Raw genomic sequence first — 20,074 nt, 5'->3', positions numbered from 1 at the left:
TGGCAAGTTATTTCTTGCTTCTCTTTAGGCAAATTCATATCTTTACTGCACTTAATCAAATCATTACTTACCCCGTTATCACCCAAGATATCAAGCTGCTTTATGAGATCAGGGATGTTCACATCCTGCAAAAACAAGGAGATTCATTCAAGTCGTGGCTTACCATTCTATCAGTGCCTGCCTGAACCTTGAGTTAGAGAGGACATTTTGAGACTTGCTCTTCCTTGGTTTGTTTTCAGTCAGGCACAGTTGGTTTTACATTTCCACTTTGCTTCGTATAAGCTGTGTGAACCTGGGAAAACTACTTAACAGTGCATTTTCAATTTCGCCAACTGCAAAATAAATACTTCCTTCACAGGCTGATTTGAGGATAAAGAGATTGTACATCAAAGTGTCTAGGATGTACTAAGGACTCGGGATTTGCTCAGTAACTTTTTTCTTATAATTGTTGAAAATTGTTTCAACTGTGGTAGATTTCAAGTATTAAGAAAAGTAACAGGAAATAAATTTAAATAACCAACCAATTTCATTCTAATTAATGGAATTCTGACCTGGTTGAGATTTTGACTGCCACATAGAAAACTACAGAGCAGTTCTATTTTTTAGGTGTTTAGCATTAATTCCATCCTATGGAAAACAGCTGATTTTTATCATAGTCCCTGAGTCAATTTGAAGCAGCTGAACTCCATTTAAAAGAGTTCCCTTGTATATAAACTACATGCACTGATTAGGTTGTTTGTGATTTATCTAAAAACAAAACATCTAAGGAAAATACAAAGTAAAGTGCTTCTCATTGAATTAGAGTTGAATCAAAAAATTGCTTTGGTTTACAAATTTTCACACAGCCCAGGAAGGCCAGAAGTTTAAACAACATGAGAGTGGTTTAAGACAGAAGTCAAAGACGCACAATTTTCGACCTCATTTCCCCCCCATTAGTACCACTTTCTCCTTTTACTCACATTCAGATAACAGTATAGCAGATCCCTACTGCCAGAAATACAAAAGTCTAGCTCAATCTCAGAGGTAGAGAGAAGGCAACTAAAGCAGGTATATTTGGCAGCTCAGAGTGGGAACAGGAAGGGCCATGCAGAAGGTAAGGAGAGACCAGAAAGAGCGGGAGGCTTCCTAGCCTTACCTCTGGAATAGTCAGTCACTATGTGATTCTGTTACATTGAGGGACAATATATTTTCCAGGAGATGGAGCCACCTCCACTCGACCTTAATATTTAAAATGTATTCCAATATCACTAAAGATAAAATTATATTTTGTCTAAGTGAGCAACATGTTATAATCCCCAAGGCCTTCCAAAAGTGAAATCCTCCCTAAAACACCCATATCAAAAGAGATGGTGGGCAAGATGATTTCCAGGTTTCTTCTAATACTGAAATTCCAAGATGATGAATTCCATAGCGATTAGAACAGCACAACAAAGGGACTCAACAAATACCTTTTTATCTGGCATCCTTGAGATACGTTTCTTAAAATATTGAATTTATTTAATATTTCCTCCAGATAATCAAGGGTAATTATCTTAATATTTTGATTCTGTATCACTCTTTGTGTTACTCTGTTCTAAATAATCATGGTTTCCTATTTTTTTGCTGTTACCATTCATACATCTGTCACACATGTATTTTGTGTATGTTCTGTCAATTTTCCCAGAGATGTGACTATTTTCAGTTCCTACATAGTTTGTATCAAAATGACAGCCAGTGACCAAAAGACAAAACAGTCACAAACAACCTCCCCTTTTCCAATTCCCAGTTTTTCTACTGTCGACAACATACACAAGGAAACATCTGCCTACCTTGACACCTTCTTTCATACAGTAGATCTGTAGAGCACTCACACCATCTGAGAATGGGTGAATTTGCAGATTAAATGGAGGGGATCGTCTCTCTCTTTCCTTGAAATACAGTGAAGAATATATGGGAATTAAAAAAAAAAAAGCAACTACTGATTAATCACTAAACCAGTTGTCTGTGGCCTCTATGCTATTTCAGCAGCTTATCAATATGCCATTTGGCAAAAAAAAAATCGAACTCAAGATCTTGATGTTTGAATTTAATGGAAAAGAGCCAATAAGTCAACTAAGAGATGTGGGAGAAGAATTTAACATGGTGTCATCCAGTTTTGCAAATTTTTTTTTTTTTCGATACGCGGGCCTCTCACTGCTATGGCCTCTCCCGCCGTAGAGCACAGGCTCTGGATGTGCAGGCCCAGCGGCCATGGCTCACAGGCCCAGCCGCTCCGTGGCCAGTTTTGCAAATTTTTTGATCAAGGAAATGTGGGAAGTGGAGTTCCATTTTAAACTACATGAATATTTAGAGCTTTCAAGTATCACAAAGAATGTTCTTCTGACCATGAAGTTTTAGGGCAGCTCATGGTCTTTTGCATATTCAATCCACTCAAGCTTTATTAGTAAGATCTGTGGGCTACCAAAGATGACTTAACTCTTCTTCACTGAAGCATACCAACTGCTAACTTTATCCAAACCTAATGTAAAATAACCTCAAGAAGAAATTGCTGGCAAAATAACAAAGAAATCAAACGGGAAATTTTCTTATCCTTTACATATCAGCACACATTCAACCAGACCCTATGCCGGATTCTGCATGATATAATCAAAATCTGATTTGATTGATATGTTTTACTTAAAAACAAAGACTGAAACTTGGCCAAGTTAACCAAAGTATTTCCTAAAACAAATTACCTTGCTTCTTAGCCTTTTGCATAATGCATTACAGAATAAAAAGTTTACTTACAAATTCAAGGGTCTACCAATAAAATATTTTTGTATATAGTACATTTTAAAATATAATTCTTGAAGTAATATTTTCCTGAGTCAGAATTCAATGAAGGATGGAAATGATTATTTAAAAGCAATGAAATATTGATAAAGTTTGAAATATATTATTCAAATTATTTTAAAATTATTCATTAGCCTTGTTCATAAAGGCAACAGTGTTGTAAAGTACAGTATCTGAGCAGACAATTCTGAGTTGCATCAGTGCTTCACCACGTACTAGTCACAGGACTTGGGCAAGTTATTTAACCTCAGTTGCCTCATCTATCAAATCTTGGTTGTGGTTGTGAGGTCCAATGAGAGTATGTATCTGAAATGCTTAAGTTAGTACCTCACACAAAGAATGGGTTCAGTGCATGTTAATATTTTTATTATCATTATCATCATTTCCTTACTTCTAGCTCTAGATTTCGAAACTCCAGCAGCTCATTCTGGTCTCTGGCATCCTGCAGTTCCTGTTGGAGCCGGTGATTTTCTGCCTCTTGTTTTTCTATCTGATAAAGTAAATCCTCAAGTTAGGTGGACATTGCGAAAAGCATCTACAACTTTGCAAAGCAAGCATGGACAGCATTCATTTACACGGTGAATAAATCGTCTAGACCATAAAAAAAAAGTCCCAAGTAGATGTGAATAAAATAAATCTTTGGTCTTCCCTCTAGTTATCCTTTGGTTGAGTTTTTCAGGTCATAGAAGAAAATACTGGAGGATGCCTCCATTCATTGAGATAAAGTCTAGGGACCCTATGAATAGTGAATCTGTCCCTTGCTGTCTGGAACAGTGTCCAAGAACTAGATTTAATGGTGCAAATAATGGAGACTGACACCTCTTATTTCTGGAGTTACAAGTTGTTGAAGAAATATTTTTTTTAAAACAGCTCTGATCCTACACAAAAATTTGTTGAATTCCAGTTACCTTCAAAATAAAGCCAAAGTCCTCAATGGAATTCAAAAACCTTAATAATCTGCTCACCAGATTTAGGTGTTATCACTGTCATGTCTACACGCACACACACTCACATGTGATCACACACACTTGAATCTAGAAACCCAGATCTACCCTATGTTCTGGTTACTCCAGGAGCTCTGTCTGTGCTCACCTCTGCCTGAAAAGGGCTCCCCCATTCCCTTTTCTACATGAGGAAATCCTATACTTCCTTGACGTCTCCTACCATAAGAGCCTTCCCCTGGCTCCTCAATCCAAAGTGACAACTCTCCCTTCTGTTTTCCCATAGGGCTTTCCTGTAGGACATCTAGTGTAACCTGATGAAGCATGGAATTAAGTTAGTTGTGTACAAACCTGCCTTGCCCTGTACACAGTGCCCGTGTCCACAAGGGATCAGAACATTTTCATGATCTGCAATAGGCTTGGGGCTGCCTTCGATATTAGCTGTGTGGGTGGGCCTTCTGTACAGTAACTATTTAAAATCTTGAATTTAGAAATAAAAAATCAGGGGCTTTTTAATGTAGGCTAAATCTTACTTTCTCAAGGATAAACACTTGAAGTAGAATGTTTAGCTCTATTGTCACTTTGGTTTTCTTTTACTCTTAGAAGGCTGAGCTCAAAAAATTCCCCTTTTAGCCCAAAGAAATCAAGACCAAAGAAAATCAGAAAGAAGACATAATGGGAATTATTTTTTTAGATGATAAATAAGTATAATTACACTTATTACTGGGCATCTCGGAGACTACTAAAATCTTCTTTTTCTCATGGCCTCCTGATATAGAAAAATTCTAGAAAAATAAAGATGGGGGAAAGTGAGATACTATGTAACATTAATTTATGTAGCCAACTCAAGTTTTTTCCACTAGATTTTTGTGGTCTAGTAAACTTTTGAAAGTTTTTAGAAGTTGACTATTTCCTAGAATCTTGGCTTGACATCAGAGATGGGATATTTGGGGAGATTCCTGGATCTAGTGGTTAGCACTAGCCATCATATTAGTGGTTCACAGGTGGCTACAATTCATAGACCAGGGCTAATGTCCATAAAGTTTCTTTACAGGGACCCGTAACCTTTCTGAGAGTACCAGTCCTCAATCCTGGAATACCCACCCCCCTTCTATACATCAGCTCTGTCTCTCATCATGTAGAAAGTGAGACAGGACCAGAGGGAGGGGAGGACAAGCATCTTCTTTACCTTTTCATGCTTACCAGGGTGTTGCGGTTAACTTTTATTACTTGTCAAGGCTAGTGAATATCGGCGGAAAAAATCCTAAAATAATTTCTATATAACTCTACATCACCCTACAGAATTATTTCCCTTTTTCAAATGGGCTTTCAAATTCTCTTTCTGTCAAGAATAATATGAGATTATTTTGTAATTGTTTCACATCATCAAAGGGAAATACCAAAGGAAAAGCCACGTTTGAACTTAAAATGATCTCTGTTGTATTTCACTGCCCCTAATCAAAAGTCTATGTTCAGCTAACCCAAATTAATTCTATCTATTGGGCCAAAGCCATGCCTTTGCATCTTGATTTGTTCCAACCTCCTGGAAATGCTCTTTTGTGCTCTGGATGCATCTTTTGAAATGTTCTTTCATAAAAAATAAACAAACAAGCAGCCAACATTAGCAAAAAATTAACAGTAAGAACACAGTCTATGCTAGGTTGCAGCATGTCCTTGCACGAAATAACAAGTCCTATTCACAGGGTGTTCTTGTAGATGGTCAACCACATAGGATGTGTGCATGTGTGGGTGTGTATATATATACGTACAGTACATATACAGTATATATATATGGGTAACAAATCAATAGGTTTCAGGGATCACATCCTTTCAAGTCGGCACAACGCCCAGCGCAGAGCCATGCACACCACGTGCCACTCAACTGATGGTGATGGCAGTGACAGAGATGCAGTTGGGCACCCAGCAGAGGGGAGCACAGCGCCAGAAAAGCCTCCCTGTCCCCTAGCCCCTGTGCCACTCCTGAGAGGACCCCCTGCTGCTCCTGGATCTCTCATCATTCTCTCCTCTACCCCACTAGGGTGTTGCGCCCCACATACCTTTTCTAAAAGCTCCTGGTTTCTCTTAATGAAAAGTTGTTTATCTTCTACCCAGTGTGAATCCTGTTTGACAAAGAATATCGCGCAGTCAGCATTTCAGAGTGGCATGAAAGAGCATGTGTCGTCAAACCACTTTGCCAGGGCCGTCTTCTCTCCACCTGGATCGTTTGCCTGCCAACGACTTGTAAATGATACCCACCCCGGCCTGCTCCTTATTCCAAGACATTGGGGCCAAAGTTGCCGGGAAAATTTAACCCCCTTTTTATTGTCACTCACTATCCCTATCTTTTCAAGTCTGAATAATCCAGGACCAGCCTTCTGGGGACTCAGAAGTGACCACACAGGCAAAAAGTGAAAAGGGTCAGAATGCACACAGGCTAGATACATATGGATGGAAAACATTAAAATGCAGAACCATAAATGTAGCATAGAGGCAAAGAATGCAGCTTGAGGGGTGGGTCTTGGTCTTAGCAGCTCATGACCACTCTAGGCTATGTGTACAGGGCTCCTCTTCCTCTGGCATTCTCTCTCTTGCCCAGCCTTATTCACTGTTGTAGCTGGGTTCACACTCTGGCCAACAAAACACCAGGGACAGAAACAGAGAGTTGAACATTCTGACACAGTTTGAGAAAGGTCACTGTGGAGAGCCAAGCCGTGTCCTGGATGGGCCCATGCACAGGGTGATCTAGAGGAAGGTCAGATTGAATTGTCTGCATCTGCAGAAGTGGGAGCAACCAAACGCCTACCTGCCCTTTCTGAGCCAGAGTCGCTTCCAGATCTTCAATTTTGGCTTTATACCTTAGCACCTCTGCCTGGAGCTGCTCTTGAGCCTAGTGAAATCAAAATTCCAGAACTCAGTAAGTAAAATGGCAACTCAACATTTTTCTTCCCCTCATGTTCCTTGATTAGAACTCAACAATTGAGAAAAGAAAAAAAAAAAAAAAAAAAAGAATTTTCTATCACCAAAGAATATTTTCAATCTATTTTTACAATGTAAATTCTCTGTGTACAAATTTCAGTGGCTCCCTTTATCATCAGGTTAAAATTCAAACCGTTTAGCTTGGGATTTGAGAACTTCTCTTATATTTCCAATCTTTTCCCACCACTATCAATGCAGGGTCCATCCCTTACCTGCTGGTGATCTCCTTGTTCCCTAAATATGTCTTGTACCTCTCCGCTTCTCTCTTTATTTGAACGACTTCCCCTTCTGGAAAGCCTTCTCCCATATTGCCTCCCCAAAATCCTTCCATTCTTTCAAAGCCAACTTTGTGCCCTATATTTAAATCTAAATGCAAATCTATGTATGTAGGTATGTATATATGTATCTATCATGTGTTTTGTGTGTGTGTGCACGCACATGTGCGCACATCAGCAGTTTGGGACACTGATTTGTATGGAACAACCTTATTTCATTTAGTCTAGTAATTTTTTAGATTCACTTGTATTCTCTCTTAATATGATCCTACTTTTTGTGAAAAATAACTTTTTTTGTTTTCTGGTCATACACATATTTTTTTCCTTGTCTTATGATCTGGATAGGTTCAACAAATTTGAACAAAATCAGTGATGGTAAGTATTCTTTTCTTATTATTCACTGTGAGGAGAATATTTCTTCGGACTGTTAAATGTTATATTTACCTTTATCAGGTTAAAAAATTCCAAGCTTCATTTGCTAAGATTTAATTTAACTTTGTTGGCACAGTGGTTAAGAATCCGCCTGCCAATGCAGGTGACACGAGTTCGATCCCTGGTCCGGGAAGATCCCACATGCCTCGGAGCAACTAAGCCTGTGTGTCACAACTACTGAAGCCCGTGTGCCTAGAGCTCATGCTCTGCAACTAGAAGCCACCACAATGAGAAGCCCGTGAACCACAATGAAGACCCAACACAGCCGAAAATTAAAAAAAAAAAAAAAAAAAGAATTATTTTAACTTTGAATGGGTGTTGAGTATAACTATTTTTTTTCCCTTGTCTTGAAGTGATTAGGTCTTCTGTTTTCACTGATACTCTTTCATCTATACTAACTTTTTTTTTGGCGGTATGTGGGCCTCTCACTGTTGTGGCCTCTCCCGCTGCGGAGCACAGGCTCCGGACGCGCAGGCTCAGCGGCCATGGGGCCGCTCCGTGGCATGCGGGATCCTCCCGGACCGGGGCACGAACCCACGTCCCCTGCATCGGCAGGCAGACTCTCAACCTCTGCGCCACCAGGGAAGCCCCTATACTAACTATTTTTGCATCTCTACTTTCTTTGAATTTACTCTACTACTCTTTTCCCAACATCTTGATTTGTTTTAGACTATTTTGCTCAGAATAGTAAGTTGTCTTACTTTAATGGCCATAAACAATGCTAAACCTGTATTTTGATGGGAGAGTGAGACTAGAGAAAGAGAACTGGGTTCTATGTCATCACCTCTACAAAAAACAAGGCATATACTGTTATTTCAATTGACCAATCCTACGCTGGTAAGAACGGGTAGTAAAAATTGATATAGGAATCCACAACTCTTACAGTATTAGGGCACAGACATGAAAGCACACACACACACATCCCTTCCTAATGATTGCTTACCTGTCTATTCCAAATCACGGTGAGTTTTCTTTAATATTTACTCTCTTATGTATGTGTATGTGCATGTATGTATGTATGCTACCATTTAAAAATATAGCTATAATATCTATCCTTTCCCACTAACCAACTAACAGTAGTTCCTACAACACTCCTCAGTACATTGTAGACCTTCTAATTAGGAAGTAGGATAAAATCACTGGATGGTCACACTCTTTCTTGCCCCAAGTAAACTAACCTATGAGGAAGTTATGGCATGGTGGTTATGATTGAACTCAGAAGGACAAGGTTCATATCCTAGCTTTCATCTAAGCTACATACCCTGGTTTTAACCTAACTAAGCTACATTTAACTTTTACTGGGCTACTATTTCCTCTCCTGTAAAAAGGAGTTAATAATAGCATCTAACTCATAGAGCTGTTTTAGGATTACATGAGATAATGCATATAAAGTACTCAGTACAATGCCTGAAACACAGCAACGACTCAATAATGTCAAGTATTAGTACTGTATGTGGTTTTTTTAAAGAACAGACTTATGAGAGGCAGTTGTAACATAATGGAAAAAACAACTGACCCAGTATGATATGACTTGGAATCCCAGTTTTGCATTTATTAGCTGTGTGATCTGGGGCAATTCAATTAACCTCTCTGAGCCTCAAATTCCTCTTTTATAAAATACCCACCTTAGGGGGCTGGCACAAGGGTTAAGTGAGATATTGTTAGTGACAATTCTCAGTAAGCTGTCAATGTAATGCTGTGCACTTATTAACTCAGAAAAAGAACTGGCTAACCATTGCTTTTGAAAGATAAAAGTTTTTTTTTATTTAAGCAAGAAACTAAAAAACATGGATTACCAAAATTCAACATTGTTTAGCTTTGAAAATATAAGTTTTCAAATAGCAAAAATAAGAACTATGTACTCAACTATCTTTAAAGGAACAAAAGCATCAATCTAAGCTGGTTCTAATGTCTCTAGATCCAAGGTTTGTTGACATAAAAGATAAAGCAGTTCAAAACTGCAGTGGAGAGAAGGGAGAAAGCTACCCTATTGGTACTTTTATGTCTGCAATACTTTTATGCTGTGACTGTCGCAAGCCTATTCAGGGCACTCTCCCAGATGTACACTAACCTTGGCTTCTCTTTCAGCATCAATGATGCCTCCAGTCTGCTCCTGCAAGAGGGCATAAGCTCTTTGGAGAGCCTGGTACTCTTTTGTTAATTGTCGGAATCGTAGCTCAGATTCTTCAGCTGCTAGACTCTTGAGGTTAAAAAAAAGTAGAAAAATAGTTATGTTATGTTCAGGTCCTGTGTTCAATGTGAGATATTAGCATTTGTCCATTTTTTAAAGAGAAATAAAGGTTTGTATGATATTGGATTCTATGTGATTTTACTCTTAATTTTAAAGTATGTGTACGGGCACAAATACTATGACACTTTCTAGATGCGCATTTCAGAAATATTTAAGTACTCATTAATAAGAGAAGCATTTGCTTATTTATACCTTTCTGATTATTACCCATTTGGGCTTGGATTACAGACAATTTTGGATCCAAATGAGAAAAATGTACACCCAGATTTTGGATCCATATTTGAGGAGATGATAATCAGAGTTTTAGTTTCAGTTCCTTTCAATACATTCATATCTAACAACTTCTTCTCCAGATAAATTATAAAAACATAGTTTTACTGCGTTAGGTCCTAAACTTCAGAGCATAATACAATCACCAAGTAAAAAATGCAGATTTGGGGGTTCCACCCTCAAGATCCTGCAGGAGTCAGGAGTTGTGTGGTCCAGGAACTTTCATGGTAATTGAACCCCCTAGATAGTTCAGATGAAGGTGGCCGACAAAGAAACTTGGCTAAGCACTGTCTTAGACTTATTTAAAAGCTGTTCCTCTAAGCTTCTTCTTTGGTTCACGCCTCCTCTGGATGAAGAATCTGAGAGAATAATTTTATTTTGAAAGAAGTCTTCAAGTTACAGAGCTGAACTTCAGAGAAGTTTCTACAAGGGCTACATAACATAGGTGAAGCTATTTCTAAGAGGTAACAAAGTCAAGCACAATCTCAAAATTGGTCACTATTATGAGATTATGTGCTGTTCACAAAGCAGATAAAAAGTGAAATGGTTTTTCTCCCCCTTCAAGGAAAGATGTGGTGACAATATCACAAAAGATGAGAGAAGTGAAAAAGCTTACTTCATCCAAGTCATCATCAGGAGTAGCTGGCGTTCGGTCTGTTCTAAATGAGGCCATGGATGATGTTTCTGAATCCATGGAGTCCTCATCGTAGCCAATAAATGGGTCCAAAACAGGCCTCTAGTGGAGGGACAGTACATATTTACCAATAAAACTAACAGTGGGGAAAGTCAACATATTATTAAAGCACTGTCAACTGGCAAACATGCAAATGAACAGAGAAGACATAGATCCTTTAATGCTTCTTTGATGAAATAAACATATTAGGCATGAACACAATAATTCCAATAAATGTTTGTCCTATGTTATTTCACTTCTGATATTTCGGAGGAAGATTCATTAATATTTGGGCTCTTCATAAAAACACTGTATCCTCTTTTATGTTACATTTTATACCGTGATGATTTTATGTCATTTACTCTGTCCAGTATTTAAAATATAATCAAGGAATTCTGAAAGTCCAGGCATCTATGGGAAGGGGATTATCAACTCATATCATCTAATTCCACATCCAAATCAAATGATGCAATTGTTAAAAGCAAAAATCAAACACATTGACAAATTAAATAACAAAACTTTGTGGATTATAAGAGGCTATACAGATATTCATGGATTGAGAGTATCATTATCAATAATATTGCCCAAGTGAATAATGAAAATATATTAATCAATTATAGGATGGGTACCAGATGCTAATATTATTCAGGGGAGACATCAGATCATAAGTATCTCTTGCATGTTCTTGGAGTGTGACTCTCCAGCTTGTCAGATAACCCTTTCTATGTCAAACCTAGTGGCTTCTTCACTAAGAGGAACTCATATTAAAGCAAACCCTTTCAGGTTAAGATCCACAACGCAATCATTTTTGGACTTCTGAGAACTGTCAAGAGAAGAGGTTTTCTTCTGGCAGATAAACCCCAGGGTTTGCTGCAATTCAGGAACATCTGATTTATCACATCTTTGCAGGAAGATTCCTTGGCAAGCCTCACTTCTCTGGCTCTGTGTGTGGCAAAAGCCTGATAACCTAGTTTTCTCATTACCTTAATTGGCTTGGAACTTCTTCTATGCTTCCTCCTACGAATGAGCTTTTCCCGGTCCTGGAAAATAGATTAACGACTTTTCAGATCTTGAGTTGGTACATATCTCCCCCGTAGGGTTTTGTTTTTTGTTTTTTCCCCAAAGACAGAGTTGTTTTTCCCCTGAGGCATTACATATTTCTATTTAAAATAAGATTATGTTTTGTAAATTTTGGCAACTTTGGGTTTGATACTTAAGTATTTTCAAAGGAAGAATATTCTACAACCTTTCCTGATTATGTGGATCTGAGAGCCTCACAGTCAGGAAGTACACTGTGCACACTGTGTTGCTAATTGGATTTCAAGTGTGTTATACTTGAAATCAAGAACAAAATAGTCATTCAGGTTCTCCCAAAGCACAATTCTTCAATTTTCTCAGATCCCAAATTATTTTAAATTTAGGTGTTGAAAAAAATATTATTTTATTTTAAAGAATAAAACATTCTTTTCACTTAATCACTTGAAAAGCATAGACTTTTTTGACTATGCTTGGATCCTTGGATCCTTGTTCTCACCTGTAGCCTCTGAAAATGGGAACAGGGTATCTGCTTGGTTGGAAGCATCTAGTGTTTTCTGTTTTTGGACGGGGGGTGGTCCTCATTAGAATGTTCTGGGAAATTCAAAGAATATCTAGAAATAACGATCAATTTCTTAATTCATTCTTTTTGTGAAAGGGGATATCCTGGGACTTTGGTGTCCACCTGCTGAATACTCCATATACTTACTGTACAAATTCAAAAGTGGATGGAGGGACTTCCCTGGTGGTCCAATGGTTAAGAATCCGCCTTCCAATGCAGGGGACACGGATTCGATCCCTGGTCTGGGAGCTAAGATCCCACATGCTGCAGGGCAATCTCGTGTGCCACAACTACAGAGCCCACGAGCCACAACTACTGAGCTTGTGTGCTCTGGAGCCCGTGCACCACAACTAGAGAGAAGTCCACACGCTGCAACGACAATCCCGTGTGCCGCAACTAAGACTCGACGCAGCCAAATAAATAAATAAATAAATAAATATTTTTAAAATAAGTGGATGGAATAAGTGACACTTATGTCTTCCTGAAAGTCTGGTAGACATGCCTCAAAATTCTGTAAGAAACTTTTAGCTTAAACTCAGGATACTCAAAGCCAAGCAAATTCCTGAACTAGTGAATCTGTGAGATTTATGAGTTAAGGATGTAGAAGTGAAGTGAGGGGCATAGAGCATTGAAGCACATGTTTAAGAAATAATCTGGTTAAGCCAGTGGTGTTAACTTTTTCGTCTTTCACCTTTATAAGTAAAAGTAATTTGATCATGCAACCTTAATATATCCAAAACTTTTAAAATTTATACTTAGATGACCCTCCAAATGTAGCATATGCATTATAACATACACTCAACATGGAAAATTTTAAAAGGGTGAACCATAAATAATTATAAAGCAGAATTTATAATCTTTTCTTCCCTCAATGGCAGTAAATCATCTTGCTCACCCTACTTTGGAGACTACTGCTTGAAACTCCCCCATCACTAGTTCACCTCTGTAAGCCTTGGCTTGGTCCTGAAGTGAAGAGTGATCACAGATGTCATTCACAGAATAAAGACAGAGGCAAAGAGGAAAACCCAAACACATATACAGGTCTCAGCCCAAAGTTGTAGGTAACACAGGCCTCAGCCAGATGCAGATGGGAGTAACAACTGCTTTACCTACTTCAGCAGGTACTTAAGTCACAGTCAGAACATCTGGACTGGAATTTCAGCTGTTATGTCATTATGATATTGTTGTTCATTCAACAAATATTTATTAAACTACCACTATGTGCCAGACACTGAATCAGGTGTTGGGAAACAAGAGACCTATGGTCCTGTTATTGTAGGCAAAATATTTAATCTCTGAGCCTCAGAATCTTGATACTGGAAAGCAATTATAAGATACATCACACAATCCACCTACTCACATTATAATGCATTTGGGAATTATTTTAATGTGCTTTGCAGCTATTAATTGTGTTACCAAAATTATTAAGTGCTTCTAGTGTATGTTGATTTCTTGGCTACTTGTCCTTCGAAACAGCTTAGAGTTTATAGATTAATCAAGACCTACCCTTGTGAGCTCATCAATAATGTTCTGTTGTTCAATAACCTGAAGTTTTAGAAACTCTGTCTCTTGTTCTTCATTAGCTTGATCGAGGTCATTCAGAGATTTTAATTTCTTCAAGGGTGGATGAGATGTAATTTTTTCTCTCTGGGTTGAAAAAAAAAGAAAGTGCAGGTGGAGACTTTGAAAATCCCAAACTTTAGTGGTTAACATAAAATATCTGTAGAAACTTTATGAGGCTACAGCTAAATGTGAAAATGGCCCCCACACACACCAACACCCTCAAGTACATTTTGTCTGCTGTAATAGGTGGAAATCATTGGGAATGTCTGAAGATCTCTACAGCTGGACGTGAAGTCTGTGAAGGAGTACGTTAGCACGTCACCTCTTTATATAATTCAAATGATGGCATCTATTCTCAGTTACTATGCAAGATCTTAGGAGATGTGGGGTACCCACTGTACGGTTCCACAAAGTGCACGTTAGTGAAATTCTTGGAAGGAGGTTTCAATTTTTTTAATTTTATTAATTTTTTTTTTTTTTTGCGGTACGCGTGCCTCTCACTGTTGTGGCCTCTCCTGTAGCGGAGCACAGGCTCCGGACGTGCAGGCTCAGCGGCCATGGCTCACGGGCCCAGCCACTCCGTGGCATGTGGGATCTTCCCGGACCGGGGCACGGACCCGTGTCCCCTGCATTGGCAGGTGGACTCTCAACCACTGTGCCACCAGGGAAGTCCCCTAATTTTATTAATTTTTAAAAAAGTTTTATTGACGTTTTGTTGATTTACAATGTTAATTTCTGCTATATAGCAAAGTGACTCAGTTATACATATATATATATTCTTTTTCATATTCTTCTCCATTCTGGAATATCACAGGATATTGAATATAGTTCCCTGTGCTGTACAGTAGGACCTTGTTTATCCTGGAAGGAGGTTTCTGTGGCTGAGGAGCTAGGCTGAAACTCTGCTTCTCTATTTTGGAGCATTTGGAGAGTGTACAGATTCCTGGAAGTGCTCTCATTGTTCTGCAAAATTTAGAAACCCCACAAAATTCAGAGCCAGCAACCTTCTCTTGATTTCTTCCTTATGTGTTCCTTGCTTACATAAGGGAAAAATCTAAGCTTTCACAAATAGCATTGTATTTTAAAAATAAACTGGGAAAGACCAGGAAGTCAGGTTAACAGAGTAATAAAAAGAAGGAAGCTGCAGTTTTGCAGAGTCTGTGGTACACACCATTTCTGAATTTTCCTTGGTAACGGCTTTTAGCTTTTCTTCCATGCGCTGCAAAGACACCATCAGTTCATCGTTTCTCTTGGCGAGGCACTTGTTCCTTTCCAGAAGAGGTTTACATTGTTTTTCGGTTTCCCGCACGCGTTTTAACTGGGAAGACATAAGACAATGTGTCCCTTGTGTTTAGAGGCTGAAAATAACTTCACTATACCAAGAGCCACCAAAAAGAATGTAAAATGTAAGGCACAGAGCATGATATTTTAAACACAAACATCCAAAAATGATGTAAAAAATCCCTAATACTAATAAGAAAATGAACGCACAAGAGGAAATGGGCAAAAGACAAAGGGTAAATCACACAGGATACCCAAAAGGCCAATAGATATTTGAAAAGTTACTCCACCTCATTAGTGAGAAGGAAAATAAAAATGAAAATCCTACAATAAGAATATACCTCACACCCACCAAAATGACTAAAATGACCAATTATCTTTGCATGTTGACAAAGACATGGAGAAACTACAACTCTCATACATTGTTGGGGGAAATGTAGCTGTTAAGACAACTGTGGAAAACTGGTAGCAACTGCTGAAGCTGACTGCATGCATACTCTACGATCCAGTAATTCTGTTCCTTAGTATATTCCCCCCAGACATGAACATATTTTCTCACCAGGACATGTAGCAGCACAATTAACAGCTATAAATTGTTATGAAACAACATTAATGTCCATTAACAATAGATGAATATATATATATTTATCATATAATTGTATATACATATCATATATTGTTTATACTTTTACAATAAATATATAATTATATCGCATATAATTGAATATGATAGAAAGTGAAAATGAATGAATTCTACATGCAACACAGTGGATGACTCTCACCAATGTAATGCTGAGCAAAAAAGCCAGACACAAAGGAGTAATTATCATACGATTCCATTTACAACACATTTTGTTGTTGTTGTTGGTTAGGCCGCACGGCTTGCGGGAATCTTAGTTCCCCAACCAGAGATTGAACCCAGGCCCCAGTAGTCAAAGTCCTAACCACTGGACCACCAGGGAATTCCCTACAACACATTTTAAAAATTGTGATAGACATCTATAGTGAGAGAATTCAGTATAGTGGTTAACTTTAGAAGGATGGTGATTGAAAGGGGTCACACAAAGGGGAAGTTCTGAGATGCTGGTAATCCTCCACTTATTCATCTGGGTAGTGGTTATATGGGTGTTTCACATTGGGCATATTTACTGAGCCATACCTTTATTATTTGTGCGCTTTTCTTTATTGTGCTATAATTCTATAACATCGTATATACTACTATAACAAAATGTTTAAAAAATAATAAAAAAATTTTGCTGAGAACTCACCAATTCATTTCGTTCATCTCCAAGCAAGGTATTCCTGTCTTCTAATTTTCTTATAGTGGCGTTCAACTCAGCTATTCTCTTTTGATTTCTTCGCAAATCCTACACATGAAAATTAAAATTAAAAGTATTATTTCTTCAATAATACTTTTCACAAAATTTTAGAATACTGCTCATAAAAGTAATAGGCTTGGTTCCTTTCATTTGGCTCATGAGTTGAGAGTAAAATGTTCTCTTATTCAGAGAAGAGTAAATATTTACCCTATTCCAATCCCCAATATTCACTGCTTGGGTTTAAGATCAAGCCTGTTTGAAATTGTAAATGAATTCCATGTGGCAGATACTCCCTGGAGCCCTGGCTCCTGGCAAAGGAAGTGGTAGATGGTTGGATCAGTTTATGAGATCTGTGAGCTGTGAGACCAAGGTCACGCTGTGATTACATGAGGTTCATGGTTACATGAGGTTCATCCCTTGTGTCATGGCTGCACATTGCTTCCCACAGCCTAGACAGATGTCCTGCTATTACTCTTAGCCAAAGAGAGGATAGAGCAGGATATAGGGATGGGATCTGCAAATTCCTGCATACCCCGGAGAAAAAGGTCAGACTCAGAAGGCTGGTGCATTACCTTCATGTATAGAAGACAGCAGATTATAGGATAGACTTCGCTGGTAGATTCTGCCCAGATCAGCTGGCTTCCCCACTGGCATAATAGTCATGGAATCACTTTACACACAGCAGTCATAGACTAATTCTGTGCTCTAGAGTCCATAGGACCTATATACTTGCAATTCCATTATCATCTTACATTTTGATAGTGCTGTACTGTTGACAAAGCAGTTTCACACACACTCTGTTCCTTGATTCACAATATCCTAGAGGATTCAGCAGAACCGGTAAGATTCAGGAAGGTCATAAGTTGTTCAAGGTCTATACTAATATGTATTGGATGCTGTGTGCCAGACACTATGTTCTATATTTTACATATCTTTTCTTCTAAACCTTAGACCAGCTCTATGGAATACCACTATTGCCTCTATTTTACAGATGAGGAAACTCTGAGCAGTCAAAGGATCTGCCTAAGGTCACACAGCAAATGGCAGATCCAGGATTTAAACTAAAGGGTATGACTCTGGAGCCCATTCTCTTGACAATTTTACTACACTGCAGGTAAGTGTCAGTGATAGAACTAAAACTTACATCTGCTGAATCCTAATTCAGTATTCTTTCCGCCACCTACTGGGATATATGTATATATGTACACATATATTCATAAATTATTTATTGGTCAGTTCTAAGTACTACTTTGGAACATACCTCTGTTCCTAAAAAATACATTGTCATCTTTTTTAGTGCTAAATAATTCGCAAGGTATAAGATATGAAAGTAAACTATATACAAGCAGATTTCTATCACTAAACTTCTGAAAATAATTTCTCATATAAAATAAGGAAAATCCAGGAAAGTAAGTGTCAAACTCAATCAGACTTGAAGCTCTCAGATGATGATTATAAATGGTTTAGTCTTTTACACAGTTATACATTTTGACCCCTGTACATGATAACCATTTTTACCAATTTTCAATTCAATCGTTCGTACAAGGGAAAATGACCAGTCTTGGCAAGAGGCAAAGTATTTTCATCTAATTTATGATTCTTATAATATGCTGATGTTTGGACAGGTATCACAGCTAGAAAAATTCTATGAAGGATTTAAAAATATATGTAATTCTCTTGTGATCAGCTAATGCAGTACAGACCACTTTGTTGTCTATGAGTTTAGAAAACCTTGCTCCCAAGATACTTGCTTCTTTTATAGTAGGAGGTGGAATTGATTGCTCTGTAGTAAACAGGAAAAGAGCTTAAGTGAAAAGTAAAACTTAGGCGCTAAATAAAAGATGACTCCTGAGTTTTTAACTTCAACTTGAATAGACTTACAGGACTGCTGCAGTGCTCAGAGCCATCTCCTGCCCTTCCAGGAATTTCTCGTTTCGGACTGCTCATGTTACATTCAGCCTCCTTGACCAGAAAGAGCTGTTCATCCAAAGCCTCCTTCTGCAGTTGAAGTTTCTGTACATAGCCTGTTTGGGTCTCCAGTTCCTTTTCCAGGGAAAAGATGATCCTGTCCTTGGCTTTGATTTCATCCATCTGAATTAAATGACACCCATGACATTTTATTTAACAATGCTGCAAAGAAATGCATTTTTGCAATGGTATGAGCTTAACTTTTGTTCTGCTGATTGATACAGGGAAAAAAATCATGAATATGACAAGTATACTGAATTCAGGAATCAGACAAGGCAAGAATATGTAATGAACGGCCATCCTAGACTAATTAGGTGTCAAGGAGGGTAATTTTTTCTCTCTAGTATATACTATGTAGGTGCTGTGATTCAATATATTGTTTGAAACAGCCTGGTTTGGTTGGATATGGAAAGCAAAAGTTAACTTTAAAACAGGTCATTAGTGTTAATAAAGACAGATGCTAAATATTCTACTACAATGTTTCCCAGGACAATGTGTGATGTTACCTCCTGTTTGGGGGAATAACTTTTGAGTTCAGTTTAAATAGCAGTAACAACTATGAACAGGTCATTAGTAACTGAAGAAGCTACAGTATTTCCAGTAGCCTCATCATTTCCTAAGGCCAATATGTTTGCATTCAAGTGGTGAATTTGTCCTTCCATGGTTCATGTTGTATGGCTCTTTCCATTCCTATCCATTTTTCAGAGCAGCCAGTTCTTAGCAACCATTTTACTATTACAGTCAGAAAACCATGGCTGGGACAAGAACTGGAATAGAAAATACCTGGTAATATTAGTCACTATTTTCCCACCTATATCTGTGGGATATATTTACTGATCCCAACACTCATTTTTGTTAAGCCTGGGCATGGCCTCAGAAGTATTTCTCAACTAAAGGCCAAAAGCATTTGATACCAGTTGATCAGAGTTCCACTGGACTGAAAACTTTTTGCCATCCCTGGGTGAGGGCTAGTGAAGTTAATATCTGTAAACAATCTCTGAAGAAAGCATAGCCATTAGGTAAAACCTTTCTTCTCATTTCATTATACTCCATGAGAATCTTAAAAATAGAAATAGAATAGACACATTTAATACAAACAATATTATACTGTCCTCCTCTTTATAAAAATGTCTCCTTATATATAACAAATCACTTGGTATAAATCTTTCTTTGCTGTGTTCCTAAGACCAAAATACATATTTATATATATTTGGAATAGAAACTGTATTATACAATCACATCTTCCCACATGTAACTCTCTGTGAGCTACTGCCTCCAAGTCACAGGATAAAATTTTAGATCATTTTTGGGAGGGCATGGTGCTGTGACATCATCTGATAACTTGGCAAGTAATCAAACACTGTCCTGTTAATTTGGAAGTAAAAGCATTGTCTTTATTTTATCTCTTTGCAGGAGACTTGAGTCCAGTGTTACTCTTATCTAAGTAGCACATTCCTTTGTTAGATCTGTCATCTATGGTTTATTTCCAGTTTACCGTAGCTCCAGATCTGTATGCTCCTACTTGGTTCTTATGCACCCTAGATAACTGAACTGGCTGGGAAATCACCCCATTACACCCATATAATCAGCCTCATCATTATAACTGAAATTTATTGATCTTTTTCTATATTCAAGGCATTCAGAGCCTTACATACCTTGTCTAATTTTATAACAATCCTATTATATAGGTTCTGTTATCACCATTTCACGGGTGACA

At 38.0% G+C, this 20,074-nt stretch overlaps 1 protein-coding gene across 2 annotated transcripts in view; it reads right to left on the bottom strand.

Moving 5' to 3' along the window:
- Positions 1-20,074, bottom strand: part of JAKMIP2 (janus kinase and microtubule interacting protein 2) — a gene marked incomplete at both ends in the record, with an annotated part of 55,286 nt that overhangs the window by 20,664 nt on the left and 14,548 nt on the right. The window contains 12 exons of one of the 2 annotated variants that reach the window (XM_079702163.1): positions 72-125; positions 1,809-1,907; positions 3,203-3,301; positions 5,810-5,872; positions 6,556-6,639; positions 9,507-9,635; positions 10,573-10,692; positions 11,613-11,669; positions 13,733-13,873; positions 14,961-15,107; positions 16,339-16,437; positions 18,271-18,480. In XM_079702163.1, the coding sequence (XP_079558289.1) occupies positions 72-125; positions 1,809-1,907; positions 3,203-3,301; positions 5,810-5,872; positions 6,556-6,639; positions 9,507-9,635; positions 10,573-10,692; positions 11,613-11,669; positions 13,733-13,873; positions 14,961-15,107; positions 16,339-16,437; positions 18,271-18,480 (1,302 nt within the window). The remainder of the gene's footprint in view (positions 1-71; positions 126-1,808; positions 1,908-3,202; positions 3,302-5,809; positions 5,873-6,555; positions 6,640-9,506; positions 9,636-10,572; positions 10,693-11,612; positions 11,670-13,732; positions 13,874-14,960; positions 15,108-16,338; positions 16,438-18,270; positions 18,481-20,074) is intronic. The other variant, XM_079702164.1, reaches the window with a different exon arrangement.

Source organism: Hyperoodon ampullatus (assembly GCF_949752795.1).
Source record: "Hyperoodon ampullatus genome assembly, chromosome: 4".
NCBI classification, from domain to species: domain Eukaryota; kingdom Metazoa; phylum Chordata; class Mammalia; order Artiodactyla; family Ziphiidae; genus Hyperoodon; species Hyperoodon ampullatus.
This window is presented reverse-complemented; position numbering and strand designations above follow the sequence as displayed.